The sequence below is a fragment of the Diabrotica virgifera genome, chromosome 2 (assembly GCF_917563875.1).
Source record: "Diabrotica virgifera virgifera chromosome 2, PGI_DIABVI_V3a".
Classification (NCBI taxonomy): domain Eukaryota; kingdom Metazoa; phylum Arthropoda; class Insecta; order Coleoptera; family Chrysomelidae; genus Diabrotica; species Diabrotica virgifera.
In genome coordinates this window covers 171,253,153-171,272,751 of record NC_065444.1, presented here as the reverse complement: position 1 = coordinate 171,272,751, position 19,599 = coordinate 171,253,153, and the positions used below count along the sequence as shown (strand labels likewise).

Genomic DNA, 19,599 nt, shown 5'->3' with positions numbered 1-19,599 from the left:
AATGGAATTTTTATTTTATTATTACAAAACAATTTACAAATACGTCTAGGGATAGATTCATACCATAAAATTAATAAAAATGAATTTGGATAATTTTCATGATTATATCGTGTTAGTACAACTTCTAACTCTTTATATTTTTGGTAGTTAAAAAGGTATGCAGCACTTTATCAAATAAATAAAGAAGAAGAAATACTAGTTGCATTCTTCTGCGAAATCCTATGGTTAGGTTGCAGTTGTAACGTAAGTTCTTCCGTTTTATATGAATGTTGCAAAATTGCAATTTCTATCCTAGATCTAATTTCTTTTGTGTGATCTCCACTTACATTAACTATGTTACCAAGTATTTAAATGTTGTCACTATTTCTATCATCGCGTTTATGAGTTGTTTATGTTTATCATAGTTGTTTATGAGCAAGTTATGTACATTTCATGATAGTTTTAAAAATATTATTCTTATTTTTTTTAATTCAATTCTAGTTCATACTGTTCGTACGTGATGTATAGATAGATATAAAACTTAATTTTTCAATTAAGTTATTCTATTATAAACAAAAAAATTGCAGTCTTAAAAACTTGTGTGTATTTTTCAATCGATGAATTATTCAAGTTAGATGTCTCTAATTTTCTAAACCTGTTGTACGATTTGAGTGATTTTTTAGTATGTCATAGCCTTATTCTTTAACAATATCGCTCTAATAATGTTGTTGCTAGACAGGTAAATTGTCATTGTATACCGAGTGTAACAATCATACTGTGTTTATTCCTCAAAGTTCGGAACACCCTGTGGAATGTATTAGCATAGAAAAAATATTGAAATTAAAACTCGATTGTAGCCTTAGTCTTTCTTAACATTTTCTTTTTTGATTTATTTGTTTATGTTGGATAATAAACAAGTTAGGCACGTTAACAACTAACCATGTTCTGCGTCAATACAGGGTATTTTTAAATAAGTGCGACAAACTTTAAGGGGTAATTCTGCATGAAAAAATAATGACCGTTTTCTTTATAACCGTATGTCCGCAAATTCTTCGTTTTCGAGATACGGGATGTTGAATGTTTTCTTACAAACCGACGATTTATTTATTGCTCTAAAACCGGTTGAGATATGCAAATCAAATTTGGTATGTGTTAAGAGGTAGTTATGGTGCATTTTTTGACATACAATTAAGAATTTTATATTCACCATTGGCGTGCATACGGGATGTATCTAAAATGTTTATACCCGTATGCACGCCAATGGTGAATATAAAATTATTAATTGTATGTCAAAAAATGCACAATAACTGCCTCTTAAAACCTACCAAATTTGATTTGCATATCTCTACAACTCTACAGGTTTTAGAGCAATAAATAAATCGTCAGTTTGTAAGAAAAACTTCAACATCCCATCGGAAACGAAGCATTTGCGGATATATGTTTATAAAGCAAACTGTCATTATTTTTTCATGCAGAATTACCCTTTAAAGTTTGTCGCACTTATTTAGAAACACCCTGTATTGATGAAGAACATGGTTAGTTGTTAATGTGCCAACTTTTTTGTTATCCAACATAAACAAATAAATCAAAAAATAAAATGTTAAGAAAGCCTAAGGCTACAATCGAGTTTTAATTTCAATATTTTATCTAAGCTAAGACATTTCACAGAGTGTTCCGAACTTTGAGGAATAAACACTTTGAGGGAATAAAAGGCAATGAAATAGTTGACAATTTTGCTAAATCAGCTTATGTGATCGGAGAAAAAATAAACAAAAATTTAATTCCAGCTTCAGATATTGATACTTTTAGCAGACAAAAACTTAAAATAATTGGCAATTGCATTACAGAGAATGTAATACTGGCTCAAATTTTGCTCATTGTAACCCTAGGATATTCTCAAAAAGATGGTTTTACACAGAATATAACAGACATTTTTATAAAGACCATTAATCGGTTGAGAGCCAATCATGCTCTTACGCCATCTTACAGGCATAGAATCGGCTTGACAGATACTCCCAATTGTACTTGTGGCAAAATCGGAGATCTAACACATGTCATATTAGAATGTCATGTAAAATAAATAACATAAACGACCTTTATAAGAAATTAAAAGATTTAAAATGGTTTTTCCCAATAAACCTAAATACTTTAATATTTACAAATAATATGGAAATTCTTCATCTCATTTATAAACATGATAAATTATGTAAATACAAGTTGTAAACGTAATATGTAATAAATAGGCATAATTTGTTAATGTGGTTTGAAAAAATTAAAAAAAAAATAATATTAAAAAAAACACAAAATAAAATAATAACAAAAAAAATAATAAACAAAAAAAAAGAAAAAAAAGGAACAAAAATAAAAAAGAATAGAAAAAAAAAGAAGTAAAAAAAAAGTGTTTCGCACAAAATAAAATGTATATTAAAAAAACAGTAAAATAATTAAAAAAAAAACAAAATAAAAAAAGCTGCACAATGTACCAATGTATCTATAAAAATAAAATTGTAGGATGTACTTATGTTATAAGAAATTTATGACTATGAATCTGCAATCAATCAGAAACAAGTCTGGCTAATTGGCTCTGCCAAAGCCATTTTTCAAAAAAAAAAAGGAATAAACACAGTATGATTGTTACACCCGGTATACAATGACAATTTACCTGTCTACCAACAATATTATTATAGCGATATTGTTAAAGAATAAGGCTATAACATAATAAAAAAATCACTTAAATTGGACAACAGCTTTAGAAAATTCGAGACATTTAACTTGAATAATTCATCGAGTGGCCCGCTTTTTATGATCGCAAGTGTATATTAAACCCATTTTAATAACACATTTATTATTTTTTGTCCAAATATACTTTTCACATATTATGTGTATGAAATAAATTTAATGTGTCAGTAAGACATTAGAAAATTTTTTCAATACACATTTTGTAAGTCTCAGAAAATAAAGAGATGAATAAGTGCACATTAAGTAAAAATCTCGGATATGATCACGAGAATAGTTAAAAATTAAAGGTTTCTTAAAATGTACTGACCACTTTTCTAACTAGTATATTTTTTGTTATTCTAGAATACTCTATATGATTTTCCATAACTTCTAAAATTGAATACATTGCTCAAGTATTTCAGAGCATATAAGCTGAGTTAGTTATAGCAACTATCAATAATATTAAAGTTGTCGCTAACAATAAATGCTTTATTTGAAGTTTCGGTTTCAAGATGGGAAGTTCATTCCAGAATTGATAAAAGCTGAGAAATTGTCACAAGGAAACAGTTTTAGAACAATATTTATGATATTATTTGAAATTAATTTTAACTTACCGCCAACAATCAGATAGACATTAGGAAAAACGTTTTTAGCCTGCATTAGCTGCCTAGCATGGCCTTGATGGAACAAATCATAAATACCGTCAGCGTAGACTCTTATTCGCCTAGGTGATCTCCCACACTTCGCCACTTCGTATGTAATTTTTTGAGCATAATCGCATGCTTCTCTGATCCTATACGCTTCCAACTCATCGCTGAAAAGCGCTGGTCCACAATGCGATGACTGAAAAGAAAAAGAGAATTATTAACGATAAGTTTATTTCTATTTAAAACTGTAGTGTTATATACATTTTAGACTATTAAAAATAGACATCATACCTCTTAATCTCGGATATAGAATGGGCAACAAAAGAATTGGTATAGTGATTTTAGTAATTTTGTCAATCTGGCAAAATTGACAAAAAAATAATTACTAAATACACTCCTGGCCAAAAAAATTGGGACACCTTAAAAATGGGTCATTTTTTATGTCTCGAATCTCCTAAACCTGTTGTCCGATTTTAGTGATTTTTTTAGTATGTTATAGACTCTTTAAGAATCTCGATTTAGTAATATTGTTGCTGAACATGTAAATGTCATAATATACCAGGTGTAACAATACTACTGTGTTTTTTCCTCAAACTTCGGAACACCCTGTGGAATATTCTAGCATTTAAAAAATATTGAAATTAAAACTCAATTGTATTTTTAGGCTTTATTAACATTATGTTTTTTGACTCATTCACTTATGTTAGATAATAAAAAAGTTAGGTACTTTAACAATTAGCCATGTTCTTCATCAATACAGGGTGTTTCTAAATAAGTGCGACAAACTTTAAGGGTTAATTCTACTAGAAAAAATAATGATAGTTTGCTTTATAAACATACGTCCGCAAATGCTTCGTCTTCGAAATACGGGATGTTGAATTTTTTCGTACAAACTGACGATTTATTTATTGCTCTAAAATCGGTTGAGGTAGCAAATGAAATTTGGTAGGTTTTAAGAGGTAGTCATTTTACATTTTTTGACATACAACTAAAAATTTTATATTGACCATTGGCGTGCATACAGGGTATATGACCCGTATGCACGCCAATTGTGAATATAAAATACATAATTGTACGTCAAAAAATTAGCAATAACTACTTCTTAAAGCCCATCAAATTTCATTTGCATATCTCAACTGGTTTCAGAGCAATAAATAAATCGTCAGTGTGTAAGAAAAAATTCAACATCCCGTATCTCGGAAACGAAGCATTTGCAGACATATGTTCATAAATCAAACGGTCATTATTTTTTCACACAGAATTACCCTTTAAAGTTTGTCGCGCTTATTTAGAAACACCCTGTATTGATGAAGAACATGGCTAGTTGTCAAAGCACCTAACTTTTTCATTATCCAACAGAAGTGAATGAGTCACAAAGCAGAATGTTAAGAAAGGCTAAGGCTACAATTGAGTTTTAATTTCAATATTTTTTAAATGCTAGAATATTCCACAGGGTGTTCCGAACTTTGAGGAAAAAACACAGTATTATTGTTACACCCGGTATATAATGACATTTACATGTTCAACAACAATATTAATACATCGAGATTCTTAAAGAATAAGGCTATAACATACTAAAAAAATCACTAAAATCGGACAACAGGTTTAGTAGATTCGAGTCATCAAAAATCACCCATTTTTAAGGTGTCCCATTTTTTTTGGCCAGGAGTGTAGTAGTTAATAATTATAAATAGTAATTTTGCAAATTTTGGCAAAATTGGCAAAAAACAAAAAAGTTACCCACTAAAATCACTAGCCAGTTGTGTCTGAGTTTAGCGAACCGACGATATGGTGTGTTACGCAGATGATGCAGCAATCATTGCCGAATCAGAATATGATCTTCAGAGACAACTCTTTCAATTCTTTCAAATAAGCCGCCAACTAAATATGAACATTTCTACCAACACAACTAATTGTATGACAATAACAAAAGATCCGCTCAGATGTAAGTTAGTGATTGAGAACAACCCTATAGAACAAATGATGCAATTCAGATATCTGGGCATAGATATATCAAGTACCCACGACCCAGTAAAGGACCTGAGGAGTCAGATCAACAAAGCATCTGCATCTGCATTGTCAGGATGTCTGCGGGAGATAGTCTGGTCAAATCCGTATATTAGCACAGATAGTAAAATTAGAATAAACAAGTCTTGCATACGACCGATCATGAGATATGGCGCAGAAGTTCGCGAAGACACCAACAAAACGAAACAGATGCTAATGGTTGCCGAAATGAAAAGCCTAAGAACAATAGTGGAAAAAACAAGAAGAGATAGGGTGCACTCAACGAAAAAGGTACGTAATATCAATAAAAATGTTAATTCAGACAACAAACGCAATACTTAAAATTTGTCCAATTCTTGGTTTTATTGGGAAAACAAAACGATGTTCATCAATTCATTATTTTCGTTCGTTGAGCCAATGTATTACGTTTATTGAATGGATGAACATTCATTATGTATACCATAATATCACTTTATTGGTATTACGAACTCTGTTCACTGAGTCAACGAACACTATTTATTGATATTACGAACTCTGTTCACTGAGTCAACGAACACTATTTATTGAAACAACAACGTCGTTAATTGACCGACGAAGACTATTCGTTGTGTCAATAACAGTGTTATTTCTCCTAACGTATTTCGTTTATTTCTACAATTATTTCCGTTTATTGTTACAATTAATTCCGTTCATTCCCACAATAAATACGGTTTTTCTTACAAGCAATTCTATTCATTCTTACAATCAGTTTCGATCATTCCTACTATGAACGTATTTTATATTAATAATTACTGAATGCAATAGCCCAGCGTTTCCCAACCGGTGGGTCGCGACCCACTAGTGGGTCGCGGGCACATTTCAGGTGGGCCGCGGCGTGGCTCTTACAGTAGCTAAGTAGCGTACAGAGTACAGAATAGCGTATCATCATGGGTGAGGGATGGGTCGCGAATATGGAAAAACATCAGAAGGTGGGTCGCGAGACATAAAAGGTTGGGAACCACTGCAATAGCCCAATGTATGATATTAATTGATTAATAATAATTTTTTAAATCCCCCTTTTTTGTCCTTAACCTAAAGGACTTTACACTGTGTGATTTTTCATATGATTTCACTTATACAGTGTACTGGAATAAGTGTTACACTCCCCCAACCCCTTATTAACTTATTTATTTTTAGCACATAAGCAAAACGCTCGGACAGGTCGATTTTTAAAATAATCAAAGTATATTATAACATCAATGTTTCGAACTTTACACGATCCCTCTTCAGGTGACAGGCGGGGCGTAACTTTGATTTTTTTTAATGGGAAGTACGTCATGTGACAGCTTATTTAAAAGCGTTTGAAATAGTGATTCCAAAAATGTATAACACTTTAATCCTTTTTGAGAGCGCAGGTGCAAAATTTCGATCGAATTCTTTTTAAACGCATTCATTTTTTTTGGAATTCTGAGAAAACTAATAAGTATTTTTGAAAAATTTAAACGCAGAATAAAATATTACATTATTACCGAGGGCAGAAAGTCCCTTAGAATAAACAAAAAGTTTCTGTCGAATGGTATGCCTATTTGAAATTAAAAATCATACTAAATTTCCTCTTTTTCATCCCTGTGACTTATTAAAATAATCATTATAGAGGTTCTCAGGGACTTCAGACCCTCGATAATACTGTAATATTTTATTTTGCATTTAAATTTTCAAAAATAATAATTAGTTTTCTCAGGATTCGAAAAAAATGAAAACATTTAAAAAGAATTCGACCGAAATTTCACGATAATAGACACATAAAAACTTCCTTCTACTACGGACTACACTTAAAAACGAAATGCAATTATTATTCGGCACTTCGGTAACACAGAGAAGCTAGGGGTATCACGATAAGGAAAAGCCGTTAACTTTCAAATGGTCAAGCAAAACATTTATTGTCTCAACAACTACGATTATTGTCACAATGTACGCATTGATTGTGGGTATTAAATGCAGTAGTAGATTGATTAATGCATTCGTTGTCACAACAATCAATTTACATCTATTCAATAATCATATATTACTCTATATTAACAACATTTGTACATTGTTTTAATGAAATCTGTACGTTGTCACGATAAACCAAGGTAATTGCTTGTCATCTACGAAATCAAGAACGTGAGTTGCTGTCAGAATTAACAGTATTTATTAAATATACGAAACTAAGTTATTGGCTGAATAAATTGAGTGTTATTGATTAATGTACTCTAGTTATTCTCACAATTATTATTCAATCATTGTGACAATAACCAAATACATTCGTCAATGTCTAAAAGTTCGTTGAAACAACAAATTAAATTGTTGTGACAACGAAATACTATTCAGTAATCACTGTTAATCAATATTACGAACTAAATTTTTTTGAGTGTGACAAACACAAACATTAGAGAGCAACGCAAAATTCAAGATATTGTAAGATAGGGAAGGCAGCGCAAGAGGATGTGGTACAACCATGTAAGACGAATGAATGAGATTAGACTCCCAAAAGTTGCCCTAGAAAACAACCCACCCGGTTCAAGACCCCCCGGAAAACCACCTAAAAGATGGAGGGATAGTTGGCAATCTACCTTCCAGGAAACCAGAGGCAGCTTCAGAATTAAACAGATCGAAAGATCTCCAAGAAGTAAAAGAAGAAGAGAAAAATACACATTAAGAAAATATATAAGGATGAATACTCATGAACCTCGATGAATACTGATGAAAGCTATCGCCTTTAAAGAACACTTTCTTCTAATTCCTAACTGGAGACATCCTGTATTTGCAAACTAAACCATTACGTGAAGTCTCCGAAACGCGTCTTAAGTATGAAGGTTTATCATATAAATTACAACAATTATACAATTTTTATCACCGTAATATAAAAAAATATATCAAGTCATGTTTCATGAGTTAATAAAGTTAATAAAGTAAATCCCGTTGATTACTTCATTTTACGATAGGTAGGTTGCTAACCTCGCCTATTAACCCTCCACTTTTATCCGCGCTTGGGACCGGCTGTGATAACTACTTGAGTACAGGAATCAGGCAAGGAGATTCACTAACCCTCTACTGTTTAACATAATGTTGAATGCAATAATAAAACAAATGAAGAAAAAAAGAGGGTACAAAATGGGCGATAGAGAGATAAAAATACTCTGTTACGCTGATGACACCGTGTTAGTAGCAGAGCTATCTATATATGAAAATATCAGCCCAAAAAACAAAAAGCTTAGTAATTGCCAAAGAACCAATAAGATGCAAATTGGAGTTAGACAATCAAATTATACAACAAGTAATGACTTTCAAATACCTGGGAATTAATCTATCAGCCGACAACAATATCGAAGAAGAGGTAAAAGACCAAATAACTAAAGCCAGTAGAACGGTCGGTCGGATGCCTAAAGGCACAATTTGGAAAAACAAACACCTAAGATTGGAAACAAAGGCCCGAATATATAAGTCAGTTATTAGGCCAGTTATGACTTACACGCCCGAAACAAGACCAGATACAAGCAAAACACGAAGACATCTGGAGACCAACGAAATGAAGATCTTAAGAAGGATTGCTGGAAAAGGACTACAGGATAGAGTAAGAAGTGAGGAAATCAGACGCATATGTGGGGTAGACAATATAAATACCTGGGTAAAAAACAGAAAAAAAGATATCCACGAGGAAAAAATTTCCTGTACTTGGCTGTATACCATTTATTACAAAAAACCAGAAAAAAAGAGTGGAATGGGCACATAAGCAGGATGTCTGAATCAAGGATAGTAAGAATAGCCAGGGACAAGTCACCGTTAGGCAGGAGAAGTATAAGACGCTCAAGGAAAAGATGGAATGACAACTTGACAAGGAATGACAAGGGGCAGAATGAAAGGCACCGTTGAAGAAAAACAGGCAGTACTGCCTATATAAAAAAGAAGAAGAATAAAGTAAATAAAGTCAATAAAGTAAATAAAGTTACAAAACTTAATTTTTTTGAGTATTTTTCATTCCAGCATAAAAATAAAGAATTAATATTGAGCTTTAGAAAAAAAATTCGCAATATGTCCTCCTACAAGGCATGCTTCTAGGGTCTATTTGGAAAGCGAGATCCAGGAAGAAGAACATACTTAAATAACATCAGGTTGAACAGAACAACTGTGCAGTTTTTCCGTACTGCTGCACACAAGATTAAGATTGCCATGAAGATGGATAGATCGTCAACATCATGGAAGATGGATAGATACACCAAGAAGAAGACGTGTTGAAGTCTATCCGAAAGCCAAACATCGTTGGGGTGGGAGTGGTACAAAATGAGAAGTTTTACTGGTTCTTCCTAGTTAGTAAGTACTATACAAGGATTAAAAATTAAAGTTAAATTCCTTTCATTCAAGTATTATTACTTTAAGGAAAACTGGGTATCCAAGAGTATGTCAATGTAAGCAACGGAACCAGTTTTTCATAATACACTTGATCGGGATTTTTATAGCTGAACTAGAGATGATTCAAGTAATATTAACGTAGAAATTCTTCAAAGATGTTATCAAATTCAAGATTCCTGATCGTATAATGATGACACTACTTGTAATAAAATAAAATTGGTCAATTACCAATCCAGACAGTTTGGAAAAGACAAACTAAAGAAAAAGTCCACATACGTCACATATATTTTCTATTAAGGGGGGGGGGTATGGTTTGAAATATTTAATTTTTTTTATTATTTCAAATAAAAGTGCATACTTTCAAGAATACTCTCTGAAAATTTCAAAATAATCAGAGTAAAATTACCAGAGATACAGCGTGTTGAATATCCGTACCTTCGACTCGCTTTGCCGCGACTTCGCGCCAGCACTCTTGAGCGTAGTGAGAAACGTTAAACAACTGTTCGCTTTCTCTTTTGTAGATTACTCCTGATTCAAAAAACATATTCCAATGTGCATCACTTTACGATTTGGCAGACAAATACGAAGATGAATATGCAGTTGTCAATACTTAAAACGCATTTTTCTCAAAACTGCTTTTTCAAATGCGGTGGACATTGTAACTGAAAAACTACTCGGCCGATCTCCCTGCTATTTTGCATAGATTTTCTTTAGACATTTCATGAGATAACAAAGTCGATGTATTTTTATTTTTTTGCTTATTTTTTGTTCAACAATAGTAAATCTGTTGATTTTCACAAAATTTTTAACAAAAATTTATTTTTTTTGATTTCTGAGTGATACCAAAAATTCAAAAATCATTAAAAATAAAAAACTCGACGTTGAGACCTCGCGAAACTCATAAAGCTAATTAAATCTTTTAGTACGTTCTTTAACGGTAAAATATTGCAAAACCTCTAAATTCTAAAGAACCGCTCCGATTTAGATGAAATTTTGCAAATAAGCTCATCTTGCCCTCCTCTTCAAAAGTGATATGACTACAATGTGTGCTTATTATTTTTAAGGGGTGAAAACTACCCTTTTTTACCAAAAAATAAAAACAGCAAATATATAAACGTTATTTAAATCTAAATTATGTCTAGGTATGTTAAATAGTATGCTTAATATAGGAATTTGATTGTTTCTCATATTGAAATGTATTTTATAGTTTTAAACCCTTAAAAACTGCCCTCTAAATAAGAATTTGTATAAAAAAATAATTTGTAACTTTAGATTAGGTAATGATGCATTTTGTAGTGATTTAAACTTTATTTTATTTTCGTAATTTAGTGTATTAAGTATTTAATATTTTCAACCCTAATAAACTACCCCTACAAAGACATTTATTAGATCATTCACTCACGGTAAAATATTGTAAAACCTGTGAATTTTAAACAACCGCTTGAGTTGACATGAAATTTGGCATTCACTTAGCTAATAAGTCAAAGAAAAAAAGTGATATAGTACCGATGTGTGCTTTTGCCCTGGGGGTGAGTTTCACCCCTTCTCGTGGGTGAAAAATACAGGTCCAAAATAATTACGGAAATTGATAAACTGGCTAATTTTAAGCAACTTTTGTTCTAGAGTTTTTTCACTAAGTCAATACTTTTCGACTTATTTGCGAGTGAATATGTTCATTTTTCAACAAATGAACCACGTTGTTAGACGGTTCTTCGCAAATAACTGAAAAAGTAAGTATTTTATCGAAAAAATATTCCGAGCAAAAATATATGTAGATTATAAAAAACTGAAAAAATCTGTGTATGTATGCAGCTTGGAGAGCTAGTAGAACCAGAGTTGGAGCTAAGGAAAAGTAGGTTCTTATTCGTGAAATTCCAAATCGAACATTTCAACGTGAAATATCCAAAAATGAAGCACTCTTTATGGAAAATTTATCAGAAGTTTTTAAGAAAGTTTTATTTTTATTTTTTTTTTAATTTTTAGCATTAAATGTAAGCAAATTACGCTCAAAATAAAGTTGGTCCCTTTTGAAATTAATCGTTATCGCTTCACAAGTTACTTTACTTATGGACCTCGATGCCGCCTACCAAAAAAGTTGATTAATAGCAAGCTGAAAATTTAATAGCTTAACGGTTTTTTAACGATAACTTTTGTAATTTTCAAGATATTTCATTGTTTCAAAGCTTATTTTATTGGGAATTGTAAGTGCTAAAAGTTCTCAAAAGTTGGACGTTCTGGAGGTCTTTGATTTTTAAAGCATAAGATTCAAAGAGCTTATAAAACTGCTTCTCACACTTACGTGCAAATTTAAAATATAAATATCTCACTCAGTTTTTATCATAGAGACATTGAAAAAACTGAAAAAGTTTCAGTATGAAAAATACTACATTTTAGTATTCATATACAGGGTGTAACGAAAATACAGGTCATAAATTAAATCACATATTCTGAGACCAAAAATAGTTCGAATGAACCCAATTTACCTTAGTACAAATATGCACATAAAAAAAGTTACAGCCCTTTGAAGTTACAAAATGAAAATCGATTTTTTCGGATATATCGAAAACTATTAGAGATTTTTTATTGAAAATGGACATGTGGCATTCTTATGGCAAGAACATCTTAAAAAAGAATTATAGTGAAATTTGTGAACCCCATAAAAATTTTATGGGGGTTTTGTTCCCTTAAACCCCCCCAAACTTTTGTGTACGTTTTAATTAAATTATTATTGTGGTACCATTAGTTAAATTCAATATTTCTAAAACTTTTTTGCCTCTTAGTATTTTTTCGATAAGGCAGTTTTTATCGAGTTGCGGTTTCTTTTTTAATATGTTTACATAAAAATTTTATGGGGGTTTTGTTCCTTTAAACCCCCCAAATGTTTGTGTATGTTCCAATTAAACTTTTACTGCGGTACCATTAGTTAAACATAGTGTTTTTAAAACTTTTTTGCCTCTGTATTTTTTCGAGAAGGCACTTTTTATCGAGATATTACTTCTTTTTTAATATGGTTCAAAATATACCTAAAAATGTAAATCATAAATAAATTTTCATATTATTACCAAGTATCCATAATCGTACTTAGCCATATACAAATATGTAGTGGATTTGACAAATATTCAAAATATCTCGATAAAAACTGACTTTTCGAAAAAGTACGGAGAGGCAAAAAAGTTTTTAAAATATTGTGTTTAACTAATGGTACTACAATAATAATTAAATTGGAACGTAAACAAAAGTTTTGGGGGGTTTAAAGGAACAAAACCCCCATAAAATTTTTATGGGATGTCCAAATTTCAGTATAATTTTTTCTTAAGATACTACTACCATAAGAATGTCACATGTCTATTTTCAATAAAAGATCTCTAATAGTTTTCGATATATTGGAAAAAATCGATTTTCATTTTGTAACTTAAAAGGGCTGTAACTTTTTTTATGTGCACATTTGTACTAAGGTAAGTTAGGTTCAATCGAACTATTTTTGGTTCCAGAATATGTGATTAAATTTATGACCTGTATTTTTGTTACACCCTGTATATTTTTTAAATTTCTTTTAGTTTTCAAGTAATTTGGAAAAAATGGAAAAAATTTATAAAATATCAAAAAATAATTTAATACTAAATTGAATTTTTTAATAATCACTTTAAACCGGTTAAAATCTCAGAACACGTAGTCAGTTTATAAATAAAGCTAAATGTATATGGAATAATGTTAATTTTTATTTTTGTGGAAAATTCACCGATTTAAGTAATTATTTTTTTGGTTTTTCAACGACATAATCGTTTTGTTTGTTTAATAACTCGGCGATTTTTTATCCAAATCACTTTTATCGTAGCACCTTTTAAAGGTATCAGTAAAGTCTTTAAAAGATGTGTCCATATTTTTTCCCAAAAATCTCTATTTCTTGCGTTATTTAATGATAAAATGTTTGATTCAAGGTTAATTCGAAAAAACCCCGATTTTAAGTAGGCTGTAACTTAGGTAGTGTTATTGCTATAATAATTTAAAGAACACCACTCAATTTACTTATTTAAAGGGTTTCTTTTTGATTCTAATGACTTTTTCCTAAAAATGCATAATTTTAGAGTTATTTTTGAAAATCCACTCAAAAACATGCATTTTTCATGTAGGAAATCATCAATTTCAATCGTGAATAACTTGCTAAATATCAATTTACCGAAAAAGTCGTATATAACATTTTTTACTCAGAATTGAAATGTCTATCGATTTCTGAGATTATTTTAAGGTTAAATATTTCCACCCCCGAGAAGGGGTGGTATCCACCCCCAGAGCAAAAGCACACATCGGCACAATATCACTTTTTGTCTTTGACATATTATCTTTATGTATGCCAAATTTCAAGTCAATCCAAGCGGTTCTTTCAAATTTACTGCAAAAACGGTCAAAGAATGGACTATTTTTGAATTTTTTGTTTCGTGTGATCTAGTGACGAGTTCTGATGTCCACCGCAAAATCCATTTTTTTGTGAGCTGCCTGTCAAAATTTGTCGCCAATGGCTTTTTTTCAATATTTTGGACTGAATTTTTTTCTAAATATTCTTTGAATTGTACTTAATATACAGGGTGTAACGAAAATACAGGTCATAAATTAAATCGCATATTCTGAGACCAAAAATAGTTCGAATGAACCTAATTTACCTTAGTACAAATATGCACATAAAAAAAGTTACAGCCCTTTGAAGTTACAAAATAAAAATCGATTTTTTCGAATATATCGAAAACTATTAGAGATTTTTTATTGAAAATGGACATGTGGCATTCTTATGGCAGGAACATCTTAAAAAAGAATTATAGTGAAATTTGTGCACCCCATAAAAATTTTATGGGGGTTTTGTTCCCTTAAACCCCCCCAAACTTTTGTGTACGTTCCAATTAAACTATTATTGTGGTACCATTAGTTAAACTCAATATTTCTAAAACTTTTTTGCCTCTTAGTATTTTTTTGATAAGGCAGTTTTTATCGAGTTGCGGCTTCTTTTTTAATATGTTTACATAAAAATTTTATGGGGGTTTTGTTCCTTTAAACCCCCCAAATGTTTGTGTGTGTTCCAATTAAACTTTTACTGCGGTACCATTAGTTAAACACAGTGTATTTAAAACTTTTTTGCCTGTTTGTATTTTTTAGAGAAGGCACTTTTTATCGAGATACTAGCTGACCCGGTGAACTTCGTTGCACCTTAGATAGTGTGTCATAATTAGATAATCTGTCATAATTTTGATTATAGATCAGTTGCTTGAACGCAATGGCTAAAAATCAATTACTCAAAATCAACTGCTCGAAAATGAATTTCTAGACATGAAAATTGATCGAAATGCAATTTCCTCGAATAAAAAAGAGAATTATATGTCCAAATATTTTATGCAAAATTTGTAAGTATGCTCGAATGAAATCCGATAGTTTTAAGGCATTCCAGAAGCCGCTACAGATAAAATGTTTTAACAACTTATTAATCATTCAGAATTAGTCGACACTTATTAAAAGTTAAAATAATTAAGACAATAACTGGACGATAACGATTTAATGAGTGGAAAACAATTAAAAATTATTTTGCACATCATATTTGAAACAGTATTTGGTTGAAAAATCTCATTTTTGCTGGCCAAAAATATATTAATTTGTCTGGACTAAATTACAGTTCTCTTTATCTTAAAAGGGATATGATACTATCAACATTCACACAGTGTTGCCAAACTGGATTTTGTAAATTTTCCCAGCGATCTCCGAGGGTACAATACATAAGAAAGATACATAATATGACAAATTATATGATATTCCACGTATACAGTACGTAAATCGTTCAGCTGGACATAGGGAACATACAATATATAGATTTAGATACATAAATACATACATTGTATTAAATTGAGATAATTGAGGCAACTGAGTTTTCTCGATGACAATATGGTTGTTAGCATTAAGGGGCATTAACCTCAAAATTTACAAATCATTTCGACTGACAAAATAAACGTCAAAATATGAGAATGTAGTAGGTAGCTAAATATTTTTGGCCTTGGCCCGACCGCACATCAAAGAAACATGAAACGTAAATTACGTTTCATGGAAATAAACCACTGCTAAACAAATATATATCCGGCCATTTATGAGACTCTCCGAAAATAAAAATGTGTCATGAGCATGAATCACACTCGTTTCATTAGTAGGCGGACTTTGAGATGTTTTTAGCAGTGTTTTCTTTTCATGAAACATGTTTTTCGTTTCATGTTTCATGTTTTTCGTTTCATGTTTCTTTGGTGTGCGGCTTGGCTAAGAGAATGGAAAAACTGTTTAGGTTTTAAAGTAAAATAAATTTTATTATTTTAATTCATACCTTAAACTTTAACTACACGCGCTGGCGTATTTTTGTACGCCACATATAAGAATTCTACTACAAATGAATTTAAAAATTTAATTTTTGTCTTTGTTTATTTATCTAACCTATCACTGGAATGTGCTTTACACTGGATTTAGTTTCGTTATAATCGGCATTCTAGAAAGATCGTAATTTACAATTTATTATTTGTTATTTCAGGTGGTGGATAACATACGCCACAATTATAGTAATACAATTAGTAATATAAGTACATATTTCAAATGTTTTTTAGTCATTATGGCACAAATATATTTTTCTTTATAAACAATACTTTTTCTCAGGTGAAAAATATCGTTTCAAAAAAATATTATTAGCAATTTTATTTATCATGGAATCAGATTCCAGTTATATATCCCAATTTGCTTACTGAGAAGGAACTCCAAGTATCCGCTGACGCCGAGTAAGGTTTATAACAAACAAATAAGTGTAATTTTTCAAAAAAAAAACAAATCCGCTGTTTTTAAGTATATTTTCTTATGGCGTATAAAGTACGCCACGCCCGTAGTTATGTTATATTTTGATGTGCAGGTAGTTAAAGGTTAAAACCCTAAATTTTAATTAATTATCACAATAACAAAAAATATTATCAATCATTTAATACATGCAGTAGTGTACATGATATATTTCGTTAGTTCATCTAATAAACCTAAATAAACTGGATGGTTTGCCCACGCGAAAGCAAGATTTTTTGAAAATTCGTAAAATTAAAAAATTCATATTTTATCCAATTTGAGTCCAAAAGTTAATCTGTTGCACTTTTCTTTTATGAAATTTCCCATTCGTTCTTCTTCTGTGCTCAGAATTTTGCTACGGCTTACGGTTCGCTATTTCGGAAACGGACTGCGCTAGAGAAGAAAAAATAGCAGCGTTTTGTTCGGAATTCAGCAGGGAATCTACCTGCCAAATTTCATGAAAATCGGTCAATTCGTTTCGGAGGAGTATAGCAACAAAGATGTAAAATATTTAAATGGCTATTAAAAAATAACGGTTGAAGATAAAAAAGTGAAAATTTAGGATTGTATGTATCTTTTGCTTCTACATCATACAAAATTAAGAAAAAACGGTTTGTCAAAAAATTAAAAAAATATATCAGGGGGGGCAAGCCCCCTTATGACGTACGGGCATGAATTCAGAGTTATGCCTATTCCCAGTCCGGTAGAATACACGTGTAAAATTTCATAACAATCTGATGAGCCGTTTTCGAGTTATTATCAGTGTAACTAACATAACTCGACTTTCTTTTATATATATAGATGTAAAATATTTAAATGGCTATTAAAAAATAACGGTTGAAGATAAAAAAATGAAAATTTAGGATTGTATGTATCTTTTGCTTCTACATCATACAAAATTAAGAAAAAACGGTTTGTCAAAAAATTAAAAAAATATATCAGGGGGGGCAAGCCCCCTTATGACGTACGTGCATGAATTCAGAGTTATGCCTATTCCCAGTCCGGTAGAATACACGTGTAAAATTTCATAACAATCTGATGAGCCGTTTTCGAGTTATTATCAGTGTAACTAACATAACTCGACTTTCTTTTATATATATATAGATGTAAAATATTTAAATGGCTATTAAAAAATAACGGTTGAAGATAAAAAAGTGAAAATTTAGGATTGTATGTATCTTTTGCTTCTACATCATACAAAATTAAGAAAAAACGGTTTGTCAAAAAATTAAAAAAATATATCAGGGGGGGCAAGCCCCCTTATGACGTACGGGCATGAATTCAGAGTTATGCCTATTCCCAGTCCGGTAGAATACACGTGTAAAATTTCATAACAATCTGATGAGCCGTTTTCGAGTTATTATCAGTGTAACTAACATAACTCGACTTTCTTTTATATATATAGATGTAAAATATTTAAATGGCTATTAAAAAATAACGGTTGAAGATAAAAAAATGAAAATTTAGGATTGTATGTATCTTTTGCTTCTACATCATACAAAATTAAGAAAAAACGGTTTGTCAAAAAATTAAAAAAATATATCAGGGGGGGCAAGCCCCCTTATGACGTACGTGCATGAATTCAGAGTTATGCCTATTCCCAGTCCGGTAGAATACACGTGTAAAATTTCATAACAATCTGATGAGCCGTTTTCGAGTTATTATCAGTGTAACTAACATAACTCGACTTTCTTTTATATATATATAGATGTAAAATATTTAAATGGCTATTAAAAAATAACGGTTGAAGATAAAAAAGTGAAAATTTAGGATTGTATGTATCTTTTGCTTCTACATCATACAAAATTAAGAAAAAACGGTTTGTCAAAAAATTAAAAAAATATATCAGGGGGGGCAAGCCCCCTTATGACGTACGGGCATGAATTCAGAGTTATGCCTATTCCCAGTCCGGTAGAATACACGTGTAAAATTTCATAACAATCTGATGAGCCGTTTTCGAGTTATTATCAGTGTAACTAACATAACTCGACTTTCTTTTATATATATATATATATATATATATATATATATATATATATAGATTACTTCTTTTTTAATATGGTTCAAAATATACCTAAAAATGTAAATCATAAATAAATTTTCATATTATTACCAAGTCTCCATAATCGTACTTAGCCATATACAAATATGTGGTGGATTTGACAAATATTCAAAATATCTCGATACAAACTGATTTTTCGAAAAAGTACTAAGAGGCAAAAAAGTTTTTGAAATATTGTGTTTAACTAATGGTACTACAATAATAATTAAATTGGAACGTACACAAAAGTTTGGGGGGGTTTAAAGGAACAAAACCCCCATAAAATTTTTATAGGGTGTCCAAATTTCACTATAATTTTTTCTTAAGATACTAGGTACTACTATAAGAATGCCACATGTCTATTTTCAATAAAAGATCTCTAATAGTTTTCGATATATTGGAAAAAATCGATTTTCATTTTGTAACTTAAAAGGGCTGTAACTTTTTTTATGTGCACATTTGTACTAAGGTAAGTTAGGTTCAATCGAACTTTTTTTGGTCCCAAAATATGTGATTAAATTTATGACCTGTATTTTTGTTACACCCTGTATTTATTTAATTTAAAAATAAAATAACTGTACCATAGCTTCGAATGCTGTACCACGATATAAACTTGATAACTTAAGATAATCCATATCAAAATAAATTAATCAAAACAAAATTTTCCATGCACTTATAAATTATTTTGATTATTTTTAAGAGCACACAGTAGCGATCAATAGGTAGCAACAAACGCGGTCCAAGATTGCGAAAGTTCTGCGAACTTTCAAAAGTGAAGCAACAATGCGTCGGTAATTCGACACTGACAGTGACGTTTATACTATCAAAAACAATAATTTTTATACACGTAGGCGCGAAATGTTGCAAAGACGTTATAGTCGGAGAGATAGAAGCGGATTTTGTGCGTGTTAAGTAATATGGAAAAACTATACGGGGATATGTTGAATTAGTTGTGTACATGACTTTCATTAACGGCCGGAAACCAGAGTTGGGGCC

At 30.9% G+C, this 19,599-nt stretch overlaps 1 protein-coding gene across 5 annotated transcripts in view; it reads right to left on the bottom strand.

The window, feature by feature from the left end:
- Positions 1–19,599, bottom strand: part of LOC114332531 (choline-phosphate cytidylyltransferase A) — a 178,166-nt gene that overhangs the window by 62,510 nt on the left and 96,057 nt on the right. For all 5 annotated transcript variants that reach the window (XM_028282343.2, XM_028282345.2, XM_028282344.2 and 2 more), the window contains one exon: positions 3,312–3,540. In XM_028282343.2, the coding sequence (XP_028138144.2) occupies positions 3,312–3,540 (229 nt within the window). The remainder of the gene's footprint in view (positions 1–3,311; positions 3,541–19,599) is intronic.